At 39.5% G+C, this 19,129-nt stretch overlaps 1 protein-coding gene across 2 annotated transcripts in view; it reads left to right on the top strand.

The window, feature by feature from the left end:
• Window positions 1-19,129, top strand: part of LOC143134256 (Fc receptor-like protein 5) — a 50,382-nt gene that overhangs the window by 27,926 nt on the left and 3,327 nt on the right. For both annotated transcript variants that reach the window (XM_076294469.1, XM_076294477.1), the window contains 10 exons: window positions 2,073-2,423; window positions 2,557-2,823; window positions 2,926-3,273; window positions 3,403-3,693; window positions 3,846-4,196; window positions 12,184-12,468; window positions 14,952-15,296; window positions 15,386-15,673; window positions 16,731-17,075; window positions 18,610-18,894. In XM_076294469.1, coding sequence (XP_076150584.1) covers window positions 2,073-2,423; window positions 2,557-2,823; window positions 2,926-3,273; window positions 3,403-3,693; window positions 3,846-4,196; window positions 12,184-12,468; window positions 14,952-15,296; window positions 15,386-15,673; window positions 16,731-17,075; window positions 18,610-18,894 — 3,156 coding nt within the window. The remainder of the gene's footprint in view (window positions 1-2,072; window positions 2,424-2,556; window positions 2,824-2,925; window positions 3,274-3,402; window positions 3,694-3,845; window positions 4,197-12,183; window positions 12,469-14,951; window positions 15,297-15,385; window positions 15,674-16,730; window positions 17,076-18,609; window positions 18,895-19,129) is intronic.

Below are 19,129 nucleotides of genomic sequence, written 5' to 3'. Positions count from 1 at the left end.
CTTAAAAAAACTTAAATCCCAAAGAACTAAGAGCAATGGTAATTTCACTTTTAAAGATAATGCAACACCAATAATGAAACACCCATAGTGCAACAACGAAAAAGTTTGGCAACGTCAATACACATAAGCCTAAAACTAAAGGGATCAGTGTGATTAATTGCCTAAAGAATATAGGCTTAGCATCCAAGTTTTACTTCAGCCTTACTTGATATGAAGCATATTCAAATTGCTCACGTTTTTCTTTGCTCTCCGTAGCACACTCATGTTTCCGCGAAATGTGTCTTCTTAAATGAATCCAAAATGAGTCTTTACTCACTGGAACAATGTCACCACATGGTTGTTCTTGCTCTACATTGTTAGTATAGTTATTTGGTAGGAATAGTACGCTTGTAGGCCCTATGACTTTCAGTTTCCTTTCTAAAATATTTAGCGACTCCATCCCCATCAAACTTACTCTTGCCAATATCTTTCAAATTTAACGGTCTTGGATTCATTAAGAAGACATGAATTCTGGGTGGATTTGGGCATGCCTTCAGACTCGTGGTGTGAGAGATATCGGAGCATCCCTGGTTCTCATAATTTCCATTTTGCCTGCCCTTGCTGCTCACTTTTGATACATTAATCCACCGACTCTAGCCTCATTTGTGCCACATTGATTGAATAATATGGACAGTAATATTTTGTAATGTCCTATTGCTATCTTGATATATCTGTTTGCTATTAAAAACCTAGCAGAGTGGCGTTTTAAATAGATGCATATCATAATGTTCATGTTAGTCAAGTGAAGTCATTTTATTTGTAGAGCACATTTAAAAACAACAGAGTTGACCCAAAATGCTTCACAATTTGTGAGGTTAGACAATAATAACATAGACCAAACATTTGAGGAACAAGGAGTTAATATTTGAAAGCAGAGGGTGCAGAGCAAGGGAAGGGAAGCAATGTAACAAAAACAGAGTATGGTGTGTAAGTAAAATATTAAGAAAATAGTAATAAGTAGAATAAGAAAAAAATAGGTTTATAAATAAATAAATAAAATAGAAATAAATAATTTAAGGTCAAAATTAGGATAAGAAAGAAAAAAACAGCTGGATAAAACGTAAAAAAACATAAAAGAAAATAAGTTAAGAGTGAAAAGACATAAAATAAATGAAATCTCAAATAAAACCTCAGACTTAAAAAAATGTGAGTCTTTTAAATTTGATTTAAAACAATCTGTGGTGGGACAGGATCTGATGTGCAATGGGAGACTATTCCAGAGCTTCGGGTCAGCAACAGACACCTCATGCCAACAGTACAAGTCACCTTTGGATTTCAGACGTGAAAACCGCACAAAGAGGAGCCATGTGGCTTAGCTTAAGGAGAACGAGTCATTGAAGACTCACTAATTTGCCCATACTATTTACCACCCTATTTACTATACCTACTTGGGAGCAAACAAGTACAAATCATGTACTGCTGTCATATACTGCTCTTTCTCTCTTGAAACCTGTTGGTGGGCCTTATGTTTGACACCCCTACTTTAAAAAGATTGAGGCTATCCACATTTCAACATTCGGTTATTGATTGCATGGAACAAAGTTTAGACATGGTATAACCTTCTTCAAATTAAAGTTGTGTCTCTGGAGAGCCCAGTAGAATTTTCCTCATATAAGATAATATCAAGACTTTGTGTTGAACATCTTTGTGCAGCCCAGCCTTTTGCTGTAGTTTGCTAAACTGTTACCTACCTAATTTGTTCCTCTTTAAAATAAGCATGTAAAAAGTGTAAGAAGGCAAGAAAGAAAAACAATGGAATGGCCATAACAAAATTGAGCTCAATTTAACACTAATATGACATTTTGTACATTTTCACCAATTTCTTGAACTCAATGTAACATCATGAGATTTGGTAATTTTTTGTTTGTCTTCATTTCAACTTTACTGAGAAATATGCCTATTCCTTGTCTCAGCCTATAGTACATATCTAGTAGTCAAGGTGGTTTACACACTGCACAACTAAATGGTTGAACAAAAAGGAGAGCAGTCATTATTTGTTTTTATGACATACTTTTGCTTTTCATCTTTTACAGATGTTAGGGTATATATAACAAGTGAATCTGGCACCTGGGTGAATGACGGAAAACAGTTTGAAAAAGGAGACTTTGTTAAGCTGCGCTGTATGGTTGAAAGGTCTTCAGTAGACTGGAGGATCCTCTGGTACAGAGTTGTTCCGTTCAGGGATGAGCTTTCAGAGATGCCACACTGGAACGGTGATACAAGATACTCTCTGGAGCTCGTTTCAGACGGTAGAAAAGAAGCTGACGACTACTACATCCTCAACCCTGCTGCTCCTGAACACTCAGGTCTCTATGTGTGCCGAGCAGAGAGAGGAGAGCCTGCCTGCTACACTTACAGCTCCCCTATGTTGATCTGGATTAAAGGTAACATCATACTACACATACATCGCACTAACGGCATCTTATTGTTTACCAATTGATTCCAATTTTTAGACCTACGCCTTTCAATATGTTTTGAAAGAGCTGTTTTAACGAGCTTCTCTATCCTCTACTACAGATTCTTCTCCTCTAGGATTCCTAAACCTCAGCCCCAACAGGACACAATTCTACAAAAATGAGTCTGTGTCATTCAACTGTGAGGTGCCAGGCAATGCAAGTGGTTGGATCTTGAGAAAATACAGGAAAAATGTAGATTCAGTGGAGAATGAGACTCTGGGAAAGGCTACATTCAACATCAAATCCCTCAATATCTCTCATAGTGGAAACTACTGGTGCCAGTCTGAATCAGGAGAGTTAAGTAATATTGTTAACGTGAGAATAGACAGTAAGTAACTTTAAATATTTTTTATTTTATTTATTTTTCAAGAAACAATTAAAACCTGTTTAATTGAATGATTTTACATTCAAATGTTATGCCTTTTAACAGATAGACCACGTCCATATGTATACGTCTCTCCAGAGGGTTGGCTGACTGCAGGAGATGCTGTGTCTTTGCGCTGCAGTGTAGGCCAGTACACCTCAACCTCTGACACAAGGTGGAAAATCCTCTGGTACAAAATTGTTCCTTACAGAGAAGAGCTGCCCACTTTTACAGACAAAGAGAGCAGCTCTAAATACTCTCTGGAGCTCCTCCCAGACAGCAGTGGAGATGGAGGCTCTTACACCCTCAACTCAGTTGGCCCTGAACACTCTGGTGTCTATGTGTGCAGAGGAGAGAGAGAGATACCTGTTTATCACACAGAATATAGTACACCTACACTTCTCTGGGTTATAGGTAGGTGTTGGAAGACCCAGTTAATGGAGGCTACTTTGAAATTGCTGTAATTTATTTTTAGTAGAGTAAATATGTTTTGATAAGAGAAACATGTGGACTTTAATCCTGTCCTGTCACTTACTCCTCCAGATCCTTCCCCTAAAGCTGCTCTGACCATCAATTCCAACAGAACTCAGTATTTTCAGTCAGAGTCCCTCTCACTGAGCTGTGTGGCGCAGGACAATGCCAGTGGCTGGAGTCTGAGGCGATTCATAAACCATTACACTTCCTCTCTCTCAGGATGTCCTTTTAACAACACAGTGACTGAGGATCAGTCCACATGTAACATCAGCTCACTTGATGTGGCAGACAGTGGAGTGTATTGGTGTCAGTCTGAATCTGGACAGTATAGTAACGCTGTCAAGATATCAGTGAATCACAGTAAGTTATGACCACAAAAGCACGGAAGACTAATTTATTCATATTCACCACACTTTGTATCAACGTGATAAAATGCTCCTAAAGTTGATATCCTCTGTGTATTCATTCTTATTTGTACTTGACAACATCACTGTGTACTGTAATGCTTGTAGATCCTAGTCCAACGTTAGATGTATCTCCAACCTCGCCAGCTAAAGGAGATACTGTGACTCTGAAGTGTGATGCATCAGGATCCGCATCTGGCTGGAGATTCCACTTTTATAGAGTCATTGTTCCAATTGAGGAAGTTCTCCCTTCAGAAGATACCAACTTCTATTCACATGAGCTGAAATTATCAGAAAACTCTACTGAGCTCCTCTCAGACAGCAGCAGAGAGGCTGGAGGCTCCTACACCCTCAGCACTGTGGGTCCTGAACACACAGGGTTCTATGTGTGCCGAGCACAGAGACCAAATTCATTCTCTTACACCCCTTACAGCAACCTTAGGCATCTGTGGGTAAAAGGTAAGATAACTATACTATGAAGAGCACATATTTGCACAGTGTCTGTCATAATTTAGACTTTGTCTAATGTGACTGAAAGGTTGGATATTGTAAACCTATTTTGGACAACAGTTTTGTACATGAGTGCTTGATTTGTGCTCAGAAATAAATGGACAAGCTAATCAGAGTTACACCAGTCATTTTAAATACTTGATTTAAATCCTTTATGATCAATGACCACCTGAATTCTGAACTCTGCTAAATGTTAGGTTTCTCCTTAGCAATGGGTTGTCAGACTTTTGCTGCAGTAATCTCCACTTATTTATTTTTACCACCATTAGTTTTTTTCTAGCCAGAGAAATTGTCAGATTCAGAGACTGGACCCAAGTGCAGATGCTGTTTACTGGTTTATTTGCAGACAGGGGGAACAGTTTGTGGAGAGCCACAGGCCAATAAGGCAGTTCAAACAATTTAACCAAAAACAGTTCTTCGAACGGCAGAAAACAGGAAAATCAAATTGTCAGTTAATCCAACATCCAGGCATAGTCCAAAAAAGCAAAGTTCAAGAGGCTGGATCGAGTCCAAAACAGGCAGATTCAAAATCCAAAAGCAGGTTCACATGGTGGGCCAAAACAAAAACATGCAGTGACAAAACAGAAGCAGACCAGCAGAGGGCTACAAATAAACAGAATCCTAGGGCAGAGTACTGACAGAAATTGCTTTTTGTTGGTTTTTGGTCTGGAGACTAACTTCAACTACTGACTTCAAAGGTGTAACAGAGGTCGTAATTTGTCCACCGCTCACGGCCCTCGAACCCGCCACCTCAACACTCACTGGCATGGGAGTCGAACGCTCTAACCACTGAGCTAAAAGCCCAGGCTTCCAACTAAGCGGCTAGAAGCGCTCTTAAGGTTAGGGGTGTGAGGATTTACACGGGCAACTAGCTAGTTCAGTTCGCCTCCGTTACATATGAGTAGGATTCCATTTGTCTTGAATGCACCATTATGTTGACAATGAGACTGTTATGTTACTGTTATGTGACTTACATTGTATTGTTTTTAGTACAGTGCCACACATGGTAAAGTGGTATTACAAGAGAGCCAGCCCGACGCTAGCTGGTTTGACATGTTATTGTTGCTATAGTGCCTGATAAAAACATGCTTTTCCTGTAGGAAACCTATAGCCAAGTTACATAATCGCAGGTAGGTCTGCTTTGAATATAGGATGCTAAGGGTAAACATCATCCCATCTAAGTGTGGCCTGAAGCATAATGTTCTAAACAGTGACTACGCCACTCCCGGTTAGAAGGGTGGGAGAGCCCTATACCATACACCTAGGTCAATTCCCCAGCAAGTTCACTAAGAGAATAAACTGATCAGGATACAGCTGTCATGTATTCGAATTCTTATTTATTTCACAGTTGTTTTTATACACAAAGAAGACAATGGGCTATAAATCGCCACCAATAAGGGTAATCGTAGGCAATGTGCAAAAAGGCAATCTCAATATTGTGCAAAATGGCATTAAGTAGTATCTCAGATATTGTGCAAAATGGCAGAAAGTAATAAATGGTAGATATTATTATGCAAACCGCAGTAAATAGGAACCATAAATATAGTCACTGAAATAAGTTACTATTAAAGGATTATAAATTACATCCAACAGTCAGACAGTACACTGTGCAAATTTGCAATAGTCCAGGACTTCAGCTCAATACAACCAGTACTCAACAGCTAGTACTGAGGCTCAGAGATGTAGTGATGGTACCGACCAATAAGACACACCACACAGCAAAGATGTTTCACAGCAAACACTAAACAAAATCAAACAAAACACCTAATGTAGGCTACAAATGAAAATGAATGCAGCTGCCACTTTAAGAGAAGGTAACTTCTATTCAGAGTGCCCAAGATACACAGCACACAAGGGTGAGAATAACTGGGGTTGGCTACACACACCTTAGTTAACCGGTGTACTAACATCAAAGACTGAAATATATTGCACTTAGCCCATATAGCCACTGATAATTGCACATAGATATAATTGCACAAACCCGTTGAATATTAACACAACTAATGCAAATCACCAGACACGCATTAGAGATCACCTTAGATATTGCACTAGCCCAATACGCCTCTTCAGTTGGCGACAGCACACACTAGTCAGAAACCTAGGCCTAGTCAGATATTGCACATAGCCCACTAAATTCACGAGAGCTCAATAAGAAACAAACTTAATAAAAAAACAATAAAATCAACATGGGAAAAACAGTGGTGCCCCCCTCTATCGTAGCAACACCAATTAGGACCACGGCCGCGGCCAGCCACCGTGTAGTAATATAGACTCGTTCCTTGGTTGACTCACTTAACCCCGAAACTCGTCTCGTTGCGTGTACGGCGTTACAGCTGGGCTCACACCACCAGCGACGCTGCTTGAATTAACAATCCAGTATGAAGGTAAAGACCTAAACGCACATCCGATACAATCCAGTATGAAACTTGTCTCGTTGCAGGCCCGGCGTTACAGCTGGGCTCACACCACCAGCGAGGCTGCTTGACTTAACAATCCAGTATGAAGGTAAAGACTTAAACGCACATCCGATACAATCCAGTATGAAACTTGTCTCGTTGCAGGCCCGGCGTTACAGCTGGGCTCACACCACCAGCGAGGCTGCTTGACTTAACAATCCAGTATGAAGATATAGACTTAAAACGCACATCCGATACAATCCACAAACATTCCAGTATGGAGGCAAAGTAGGCCACGCTTGCTAACGACACAGGTGCACTCGGATGAACAATAGGCTCGGCGTCTCATGCCAGGTGATTTACAGATGACGTTTTAAGGCCTAAGTGAGACCTCATTAACCTAACCATGTTCCCGCTGGGCCCTAATGCCTGACCGTGAATGTGCGGACAGAAAGGGGGAGGAGGAAATTATCTAATGTATCAGAAAAAAGCGTACAAAGTGCTGCCATAGGCTACATAAGTATTCAATAATGAATATTGAGTATTATTATGTTGTATTATAATAAATGTGCAGTAGGTCGAATTTAAGCATGGCTGCATTTTACAGATCAAAATGACCAAAATAAGTAGATATATCATGTTTTGAGTTAAGGCAAGGCAAAGTGTCAGTTTATGAACACATAATTTATTTTACGTAATTTTAAATAGTCACTGCATACCCGTGATGTTGCAAAACCTGCAGAATAATTTTATGCAAGCAAACCACATCCAGAGGCAGTGTGTATGTTGTTGAGGTCAGACATGATAATCATCAGAACATCTTAGCCTGCCTGTACAAAGCACCAGCTTGCCATGTGCACCGCAATTCAGTGTTGTACACTGCTGTTTGCAGGGGGAGTGGTAAAAGCCCATGTGTAATTCTTTTAACAATATTTAACAATATCTTTTGCATTTCTTATCCAAGTCCACGTCAAATAAGGCAATGCACTCACTCATGCCCGTAGCAAGACATAAACCAAGTTTGAAATCATTTGAACAAACATTTGGTGAGACAAACAAACGCACAGACACACACATTCCTGTCATTAATAGATAGATATACAGTTAGGAACAAAATCATTCATACCCCTGGCAAATATTGATTTAATGGCAAAAGGTTGTAAGGAATCAGAAAAAGAAGCTTTTTTATTATTTTTTTTAATTAAAAATGGCGTTTAGAATTCAGCTTCGCTGCAAACGGTGGATAGGATCTACAATTAGGTGTTAATATTACTACGCTAGGTCGAAGTACTCCCAAGTGCTATTGCGCCACACATTGTAGTTCTCCTGTTTATTCGCTTGGAAAATCGGCACGTTTCATGTTGTGTGACCTTACACATTTTTTATCAACTACTCGTGCAACTGTATTTAAGTAGGGAAAACTTATTTTGATTAGTGCTATCTTCCTCCCTCTATGGCTACGTCTGAGCCCGCTAGCATAGCAACATGCTAACACATTCGGCGGCGCACCAGAGCGTTTGAGTGCACATACCGACATGGGAGCACTGATCTATAAAGAACACAAGTGTTCTATATAGATACTGACATTGGAACACAAGTGTTCTTTATAGATCAGTGCACGGGAGAGGTATGACTCAACTCGTGAAAGTTAAGGTAAGAACATATATTACTACTGACATTGGGTGGCATGTTCCTTTAAGAGGTTATGAAGAGGTCGGAACAATGGAGCATCGGAGAAATGACATGGCACCATATGAATGGGAAATTAACAGGGATTTTGAATAATCACGTGTTACTCTCTCGTTTTGCAGATCCAAGTTCCCACGCAACTTGGGAGAGTGGCTAGCCTGTTAAGCAGCTCATGTTGGGGAGGAATAATAAAATAAAAAAAAAAATAAGACAATCAGCTATAAAACTGAAAATAGGCCTACGGCATATCTTATTTCTGAAAGTGCAAATTACATAGAAAAATGATTTTTAAAAATCCACTTAAGCAAGACCTTCAACATCTGTGTTTAGTTGTATATGGAAGGGTCTACAATTTGCCTCAATATTTTTCATTGTGTGTAAAGTAATAATCTAGCCTACTAACTGTGAAAATATCACACTATTTTGCCTTTTTTTTAAAAAAACGAAATTGTTCTTTTCATTTCATAAACAGACTACAACTAGAAGTCACGTGACTTTGCCCTTTGACGTTAACTCACCGTAGAATGGTTTGTTTATTAGCCTGGTTAGCGTTGTCACTTTATTTTACTGTCTATGCACTTAACACTACCAGCTCCTCATGTGAGAAGTTACAAGTTACCCCAACATAAAGGTAATTACCACGCGATTTACATAGCTTTCTGTCATTACGAAATAATTTAATTTAAGCCATAGGTTTTGGCCCTATTTGTATGTGTATCCAAAGGCTGCTGAAGCGCAGGGGAAGTTTTTTTAAGTAAGTATAAGCATAGCATATATACTGTTTTGATCCCGTGAGGGAAATTTGGTCTCTGCATTTAACCCAATCATGAATTAGTGAAACACAAACAGCACACAGTGAACACACAGTGAGGTGAAGCACACACTAATCCCGGCGCAGTGAGCTGCCTGCTACATCGGGGAGCAGTGAGGGGTTAGGTGCTTTGCTCAAGGGCACTTCAGCCGCGGCCCACTGGTCGGGGCTCGAACCAGCAACCCTCCGGTTACAAGTCCAGAGTGCTAACCAGTGGGCCACGGCTGCCCTTTTCCCCTCGTTTCAGTGATTGGTAGCCTACATCATCTGGGTGATGGCTTCGAATATGTGTAGCATTTTTTCCACTCACATACCCAACAACTGATGAACAACGCCGACACACAGTTTCATCTTATCCACCACTCTTTCGCCTGTACTAACGTTACTGTAACCAGTGTTGCGCGGTCTGCCCGAAATTAAGCGGTCGCCCGCGGATGACCGCGGTCACCCGCGGTTATGAGTCATAAACAAAATATTTTAATGATATTCGGGTCATTTGCGGGCGGGTCAGTTAAAATTAATTAAATATATATTTTCTACAAATAGGCCTACTTAAAATATCACGAGAAAGCTAGCATCAATACAGTAAAGCATCAATACAGTAAAGTCAACAGTAAAGAAGCAAGACGCGAGTTAAAATAATAAAGACACCCCTTCAGGAAAAGCGATATAGGCTATGGTTATGGTCTAGGCCTACTTCTTGCGAAGCCATTTAAAAGTATGACAGCCAAAACGGGCAGCCTGCAGGAATAAATGTTATGGCACAGACTACACAGCCATATCTACCGGTATGTATAGGTTCGCGCATGCATAAAAGTTACCTTAGTTCGTTGTGTTTGTGACTTTAAACAGTGGATGTGCTTTAGTAAAGCTTTGTGTTTCATTCAGCATTATAAACCAGTTCTTACGCTAACGTTTTGACCAGCAATGTATCTCTCTTGCCTACCTCGCCTCACCATTTCTGTTTTCGAAAGAAAGATGTATGTCCATGGCCTTCAAATCTTATCCTAGTGTTCTTATCCTTTGTGCGTTGCGTGCGTGCTTGCGCTCTTATTCTCATTCTTTCTCCTGCGCAAACATTATGTCCTGCATGCTTACTGCGTGTAATTCTACTGCATCAAGTTTCGTAAATAAATTAGTTTGTTTTTACAGAAATGGCCTACTGTCACACTGCATGCAGCCTATAACCAAAAGCACACATTTTGTAAATAAGCGGGTCGGATCGCGGGTCGGGTATAATTTTGTCCTAATTAATATTCGCGGTCCGAGTTGCGGTCGGGTTGATTAAAATAGCGGGCGACCGCGGGCCGCTTGCGACCAAACCCGCGCAACACTGACTGTAACTGAAGTTCTCAAACTTGCGATCTTAAAGAGACCAGCGGATCCTCTAACTCTTGTGGGTCTAACCTTAGTGCTGCTAATGACTAATGACTGACGGACTCGACCGACGACCTGACAAAAAAAACATAGGCGCCAATCAGAGCTAAGGCGAGGCTACAGATTAGTGTTAGGTGTCGCTAAAGAACTCCCGTAACTCTCGCTACTTAACAGTAATTGCGCATGACATTAATTAATCCGCACACGAGTTTTATGTATTTTTTAGGGCTGTCAAAATAACTGATTAATTTCGATTAATTAATTTGAGAAAAAATAACTGATTAAAAAAATTTGTGCAGATTAATCGATTCCGTATGACCTTTGACCCCGAGCCGTTCTAGTCAGTAAAATTTAGACTGTAATATGAAGGAGAGAGAAGAAAAAGTGCTGCCTGGATCATTGATTGGAACATTTACTTTTAAAAAACGGCCTGATGGTGTTGATAAAAAATAATGTGTTGAAAATAAAGTCCTCTGCAATGAAATGCCTTGTATGTGAAAAAAAACTTCTTTCCGAAGCACTTTTGAATTTATTTCCTTAGCATATTAGGTCATATCATAGATTATTATGGCAATTATTTGAACAGTGAAAATAATAATAAAAGAGTTTTTGAACTTTAATGTCACTAATGCTGATTATTCAATGATTCATTAGAATTTAAATATTTAAAATACTTTCACAGCAAAAAATACGGAGTATGTAATTAATTAGATTAATTTTTTTAATCGATTGACAGCCCTAGTATTTTTATACCGTGTATTCTCCGTGTAAATTCATGCACCGAACCGTGACGCCCATACCGTTTCGGTTCAATACGAATACATGAACCGTTACACCCCTAATGGACACTAGAAAATTCAAAATTGACCGAGGTTGACCAAGGTCCTCCGAAGTCCTCATTGTGACATAGTAAAAAGGGGCGGGGCTTGGGATTGGTCAATTGAATACGCATGTTAGGCTTTGAAAATTTAGTTGAAAGTTCAACGCTTCAACGTTTCTTTTACTGTCTATGGTTCAACGCTTAGCTTGTTCAACGCTAGCTATGCTAGCGCTGCCACCGTTCCTCTACCGAACCATAGATAACAGTACCTGCCGCTTGCCACTGGTCAGTGTGATCCCTGCATGCTTACTGCTGCAGTTTCGTTATTTTCAGTGTGATCCCCACCTAAAGGCAAACTTTTAAGTATAAGTATATAGTAAAGTATAAGTATTAGTATATAGTATAGTTAGCTTCGATTAGCACTCAGATCTCCTTTTATGGGCAAAGATGGCAGCTTTGGGTAGGCAAACTTCAGAGGTCTATTGACTTTTTCATGTTTGTTAGCTCACCAGTACATATATTATAAGAAATTGTTGACAATGGCCATGCCCACTTCTTTTAGTTTGGTTTGTCATAACCTAATAATAGCCAGCTTTGCTTGTGTTGGCCTCATATTCAATGAGTTCAAAGCAACAGCTTCCAGATGCAAGCATCATCAAGTTTCATGGAATCAACTTTAGATCTTTATAAAGACACTCTAAAAGAAAACATAAGTCTAAGTAACTTTAGGAAATGGAGATGACTCTCATGCTATGAATATTTTTGCAAGGCACAATATATAATTAGGTCATGCAATGTATGTCTTCATTTTGGAACTGATATAGTTTCTCTGTTGCATTCCAGATCCTTCTCCTCCAGCTTCTCTGGGTATCTATCCAAACAAGTCAGATTACTTTCCATCTGAGTCTGTCTCACTGACCTGTGAGGTGAAGGGCAATTCCAGTGGTTGGACTTTGAGACGGGTCACAATCTACAACAAAGCTTCACACTGTGCTTTCAAGCATGGAGCAGTTACTTGGGATGAGAGGCCATGTCATCTAAGATCATTAAGGATTGTAGATAGTGGACTTTACTGGTGTCAGTCTGAATTTGGGGAGTACAGCAATGCTGTCAATATATCGGTACATGGTAAGTTGTATTGTTATTATTTCTTTACACCTAGAGTTCTAAATGTCTTGTAGACATGTACACGTATAATTGAATTGAATGTGAATTGTAAAATATGTTTGCAATATCTCTAATCTTTGAAGGAATCATGTAAAATGTAAAAATGTTGTCCACGACTAGCCAACTGCTGCCTATAGCACCAACTAGTGATTTTAATAGTCCACAAGTTGACTAGTTGATGAAACCCCTAATGGATGTATAAATAGGGTCATTCACGTCAATTCAACCAGGGCCGACACACTTAGGTCTCAAAAAATTCTGAAAAAATTACCAGGTGTACCTATGTTACCCAGGAGACACACTGTAAAATTACTCTTATGTAAGATCAATACTTTCCAAAACACAGCCAGTTTTACAGGGGGAGGGGGGTGTCGATTTTGTTCGGCCTCTTTTTTTTGTCAACACAAGCTCACAGCGCAAGAACTAAACCATGTAGGAGGCTCAAATTTTGCATGCTGGTACATAAATAGGAATAGTATGTAGCAAAATCGTCACGTTTGGTCTGGATAATCCTGCATGGTCATAGCTGTCCCTCAAAGTTGCACTTTGAGTTTTTGGCTGGGCCTTCAGAAGACATATTTGTACTCAACATAGGCTCTTGATTTATTTTCCTTACTGAGATAAGTAGAAACACTCTCACAAAAAACAATGAACAGAAAATAAATTCCTTCAGGGTCTGAACAGCAGACCTTACAAGTCTAAAAAATAATTTTGGTTCTCATTTTCAGAGCACCTAAACACCTTGTGGGAATATACAAAGATTTTTTAAATATTTTTTTCTTTATTCTCCATGATCTTTTCTTTTTAAAAACACCAATTTGACTTGTCTTATGCAAATCTTTCTTTTTCATTTTCCACCCTGATCATGGGCAAAATGCACCATTGACATCAATATGTTGCTACCACAGGTTACTCTATACAACCACAGGTGGCAGTGTGGTGACTCTATATAAAACATATTGATGTCAATGGGGCATTTTGCCCATTGCCCAGCAAAGTGCTAAATACCGGAATTATTCTTTAATGTAATTAGTGTCTACACAGACCCGGTTGGGTGTTGCACTAGGGAATCAGCACGTTATGATAAAGATGCTAAAATAGTTATTGTTGGGCAAACAAGATATTAAGTGTCAGAGTGAAGTTGTAAAGAGCAGGATATAACAGAAGATGTCGTCACAACACAGTAAACGCTCCACCGTAAATACATGACCATACAGGAAGAGCCTTTCGTCAAAGTCCTTTTAGGCAAGTCCCTCCACGTCCCTTTTGCCCTGGTCGTTGTGAAGTTTAAATGAACTGTCACGTTGCACCCAAGCCTTAAAATGCAGACGTTCAGAACTAAGCAACATTTAGCATATGACGGAGGTGGCTTTTAGCAAGTTGGATGGCAGTAGGCTAAGTAAAATAGCGTTGTAGCTGCCATTCCCTATAAGGCGCGATGTCAAATGGCGCATTTGAAGGAGGCTGCTTGCAAGACCATATGGAATAGTCATTCCACTAAACGGGCTTTACTAAAACATAGCATAGCCTTCACGCATTTGCACTCGTCTATTATTTGAACTCATTGGCAAAGTGAAACTAACTTCACCATGGTGTGTCAGTCAACGACAAGACAGTTATATGCAGTAAGTTACTTTCACTATTGACTGACAATGGGTTACCATCGAAAACATAGGCTGGAATATTGTTCAAATGACTCAATAAAACAACATTTATCCTGCAGAGGAGAGGAGTGGCTTATATCTTGTAACAGTGCATCTTCAGCTGTGCTCCATACGTGTCTCTCGCCTCTCCCCTAATCACTTTTAACCAATTTGCAAATGATGGTGAATAACTACTCATCAAGAGATGTACAGTATTTCGTAATATTTTTATTCTAATTATGTTTCCCATTGCAATCGTGCAATTTGTAATGTTTTGCATGGACGTGCGCTGGTGTGCGTTCATGGATGATAGAAGGATGGTGCGTTGTGCACCCGCCAATATGACTGTTGACAATGCGCTCTTAAAATAACATATAAACAACTCGCCAACTTCTGACCAGGTGTACAATAGCGATTTTTAGACAATGCACCAGGCCACTCCCTAAGTTGTTAATTGCCTCACCCATGGGCGCATTGTTTAAAAAAGTAAACGTGCAAGAGTTTTTACGCCATGCGCCAGGGTGCAAAATACAGCCCATAATAACAATCCTTTTGAACCATGTGTCTGGCATGGATACTATTTTCCCCCACTGTCAAAATAGCAAACGTGGATTCAGACACACCTACATCCAGATTATTAGCCTTTGTTTCAATTTCGTGTCTGGAATGGTGTTTTAAAATGCCTTCACAGACAGACTAATGCAGCCCATTGATTCTGAAGGTTATAAACTGTCATTCTTATCTAATGATCTTCTGTCAAGGCAATGTGTTTTCCTACTAAAGTAATCCTTTGTTTTACAGTTCAAAAACCATTTGCATTTCTACAAGTCCATCCAAACCACTGGGTTATGGAAGGAACTTCAGTGACAATGACTTGTGGGGTTTATTCATCAAAGTTATCCATAGACTGGAAATTCTACTGGTACAGAGTTGTTCCCCCTGGAGAAGGCATCACTGTTAAATCTGACAGATCCGGTCATGTGAAGACGTTCTCTGTACAGCTCCTCACGAACAGTGATAGTGGATCTACAGAGTCCTACAATCTGAGCTCAGTTGGGCCACAACATTCTGGAATATACGTGTGCCAAGGAGAAAGAGGAGATTATTACACGGAGTTTAGCTGGCCTCATCTAGTGTGGGTTACAAGTGAGTGTTTGAGAAAACGTCTAATTATCTGAAGTGTGTGTTGGTGTTCACCAGAAGTGATTTTTCTAATACCTTTACCCCAATCACAGGTCCTTCACCCTCTAGTTGGCTAAGGGTCAGTCCCAACAGAACTGACTTCCTTCAATCTCAGTCTCTGTCACTGAGCTGTAAGGGGCTTGGTAACCCAGCTGAGTGGACAGTGAGGCGGTACACATCTGGAGAGCTTTCAGACTGTCCTTTTAACTCAAGATCGGGCACTTGGGCCGAGTCCACGTGCAACATCAGCTCTCTAGACACATATGACAGTGGTGTGTACTGGTGCCAGTCTACATCTGGAGAGCTCAGTAATGCTGTCAACATAACAGTTCACATACCAGGTACATTTAATAATAATAATAATAATAATAATACATTTTGTTTATAATGCACATTTACATAACACGTCCCGCAAGATTAAAATTATTACTCATAATTTGGAGGGTGATGAGAAAATATTTCTTTGCAAGTCTGCATAATTTAGAAACTATGATACAGGAGATATTTTACTTTAACATACTGTACATAAATGTCATCTGAAAAGTGTTCACTCATAATTCTAGCATAGAGGAGGTGTGATAAAGAGAAAAGGCGTAAAAAAAACGTAATAATAACAAAAATAAGAGCCCTGTTGTTTGGATCACCGAGTTCTGTCAGTAAGAAAAATGAGTTGGTACTACATAGCTTGAGTTATCCTGCTATTGGCAAGCACTGAAAAAGCAGTAAAACAACAAATATAAATATACAAACCATAAATCTAAGAATTAATAAATAAAGTGTAAACTGAGGAAATAAGTCTTTAGACCCCTCTTGAAAGATCCAAAACTACCGTAGGAATGCAGAACACTAGCAAACTCATTCTTTGTGAAGAAACAGTATAAATCCTATGTTTGTGCAGGCAGACACAAACCTTTCCCTTGGTTGCTTCCTGTAAAGTCCAAAACACTGGATTTCTACTGTTTCTTCACAATCACTGAGTTTGCAAAGTGCTGTCTTGTAAGGATTCCGTTCATGTTGCACAGCACTTGTAATGACATTTTGAGTCTGTTAAGAGGTACAAACACAGTCTAAAATCTGCCCCCATAGCATAGCTTTGTGGCCATTTGGTGGAGATAGCTAGCCACAATAACTGGAGCTAAGGTTTTTTTTTTTTGGTTCGGTGACCTTAAACAACAGAGCTCTATTATTCCCCTTCAAGGTGTTGGAGAGTGAGGGAGTGAGGTTTACTACTGCACAGTGCTTGATAGTTTGCTGGCTGCCATTGCATAAGCATTGGATTTTAATTTACATTCATAAAACTGTTTTTCTTCATAGAACTATCATATTCATATTCATATTTCCAATAGAACTATCATATTCATATTTCCAATAGAACTATCATATTCATATTTCCAATAGAAACTGTTTATTCATACATCTCAGTCAGCCCAGATCACTGGGTGACTGACGGATCTGCAGTGACTTTAAGCTGTTCAGTTGGAGCCCCCTCTCCTGGCATGAGGTTTCACTGGTACAAAGCTGTTCCAGTGAGTGAGGGCTTACCTCTGGTCAGCAATCGTGGTCGATTCCGTGAGGCTGAATACTCTGTGGAGCTGCTGTCAGACAGCAGCAGAGGAGCTGGAGGCTCCTACACTCTCAGTTCCTCTGCTCCAGAACACTCAGGCCTCTACGTCTGCAGAGCCGAGATAGAAGAGCTGGCCGCTTACGCTGAGTACAGCCATCCTGTGCTCCTTACAGTAACAGGTAGGTGATGAAGAGCAGTGTTTCTCAAAGTGAGGTCCGGTGATGAGCCATCCTGTGCTCTTTACAGTAACAGGTAGGTGATGAAGAGAGGTGTGTTACATTTATTGAAAGTTGAAAGTTATAGAACTTTCTGTAATTTAAAAAAAATAAATAAATACTGATACTAACAATTTAAATGAATTAATCTTCACTTTCAAAACATTTGCTTCTGTAAAACGAGTATAAATTATAGTATATAGTATAAAGCCTGTTTCAATTGGTAAAATAAAATAAAAATTTGGATCATTAATCAGTTTATGTAATTTATAACTTTTATTCTACTTTTCTACCAATTTTATGGTAAAATTCTATGTGCATATTTTTATAACCATCATGTGAATAACAGATTAATACACAACTGGTTTCTCCGCTAGCTGCCAGAGTATTTGTGATGCTGTTTTGTGGTCTATGTTATGGCTGTTATGTCTATGACTTGTAAAACAGATTCAGTCCAAATAGCCTACATTAGCTAGCAAAATACATAGTAACTTTTACCAATGCACTATATAAATAAACTTGACTTGACTTGATTTGAGCTGCTAACAAAGCTGTTGTTGCTGTTTACAAGGCTGTTCATCTAGGTTTAGTGTCTCTTTAAGTGCACAAAATGTATATAGGCCTCAGTAATTCAGTTATGAACATAGCAACCATTAGTGAACATTGGTGAACTTGTTGGAACTGGTTTTTATTCAACATTTAATCATTCTGTCAAATGTATTTATTTTCTATTTTCAATGCAAATATTCTGTTACAATTCCGGCGCAAAATGAACCTAGGGGTTAATAACACATGTGTACCGAGTGCAACCGTTCGCTGGGATTAAGGCTAGCGTTAAGCGCTAATTAGTGGTTTGCAATTAAACTGGTCACATTACGCCAGAATTGTCCTTTAATATTCATGACATATGATTATGGCATATAGCATTTACAATACTGAGATGACAGCAGCTACAACTGCAAATTGCCTAATAAATATCACTGGTTGTGTTGTGTGGTGAAATGTATGTCACATCAGAGCTCATGGAAATAGGAAATGGCACATGGCTTCTTCCATGTATGAGTAGTGGTCAGTCATTGGGAGATATTTGGTCAGGGAAATAAACATACGGAAACACTTTACTCGACAGTATTGACATAAGAGTGACATGACACTGTCATGAACACATGACACTGTCATGACACATGAACCCAAACCCTAATCCTAACCTCTAACCCTAACCGCAAACCTAACCCTTATCATAACCCTAAATTGTTATGACAAAAACCGAATGTCATTTTATAACAGAAGCATTATGTCATGAAGTTTATGACACGTTCATGACAGTCTTATGACACTCTTATGACGATACTTTTAAGTAAAGTGTAAATAAACATACGTCTGGATTTCTCTAGAAATAATAGTTTAACCTGCACCCTGAGTCTTCTACCTACTAGTTGTTGTAGGTGAAGCTGCTCCGAAAGGTTGTGTGATCTGTCTGTGTTCTCAACTCCTCCAGGTCCCTCTTCCTCTGTCTGGCTTGATGTCATTCCCAGCAGATCCCAGCATTTTGTATCTGAGCCTCTCACTCTGGCCTGCAAAGCACAGGATGCTGCAACGGTTTGGTCAGTGAGACGATTCACTTTATCAAAGGAGCTGTCAGACTGCCCCTTCGATAAGAAGTCACAGATGTTGGATCCATCCACATGTAACATCAGCTCTTTAACTCTATCAGCCAGTGGGGTGTACTGGTGCCAGTCTGAATCTGGGAAACGCAGTAATGCAGTCAACATAACCGTGCACAGTAAGTGATAGGGCAGTCAGAACTTGAAATAAATAAATAAATTACAAGAGAGAACAGAACAAAATCAGATTGAGCCAGTTTCACTTTATATAAATAAATTTGAATATACCGGATTCATGTAAAAGATTATGGGTCAAAGACGGAATGGCTTCTCTTTGCTGATTGTGTTTGAGTATATCCTGTTTACAAGTTGAAAAAAAAACAAAGTTCTTTACAGATTGTGTTTGTGTTTTTC

This window comes from Alosa pseudoharengus, unplaced genomic scaffold, assembly GCF_046254945.1.
Source record: "Alosa pseudoharengus isolate Yale_2024_CS ecotype anadromous, Long Island Sound unplaced genomic scaffold, YU_APseudo_1.1 YU_APseudo_1.1_scf_1, whole genome shotgun sequence".
Lineage (NCBI taxonomy): Eukaryota > Metazoa > Chordata > Actinopteri > Clupeiformes > Clupeidae > Alosa > Alosa pseudoharengus.
Note: the sequence above shows the minus strand (reverse complement) of the source record. Positions and strands in the feature narration are given on the sequence as shown.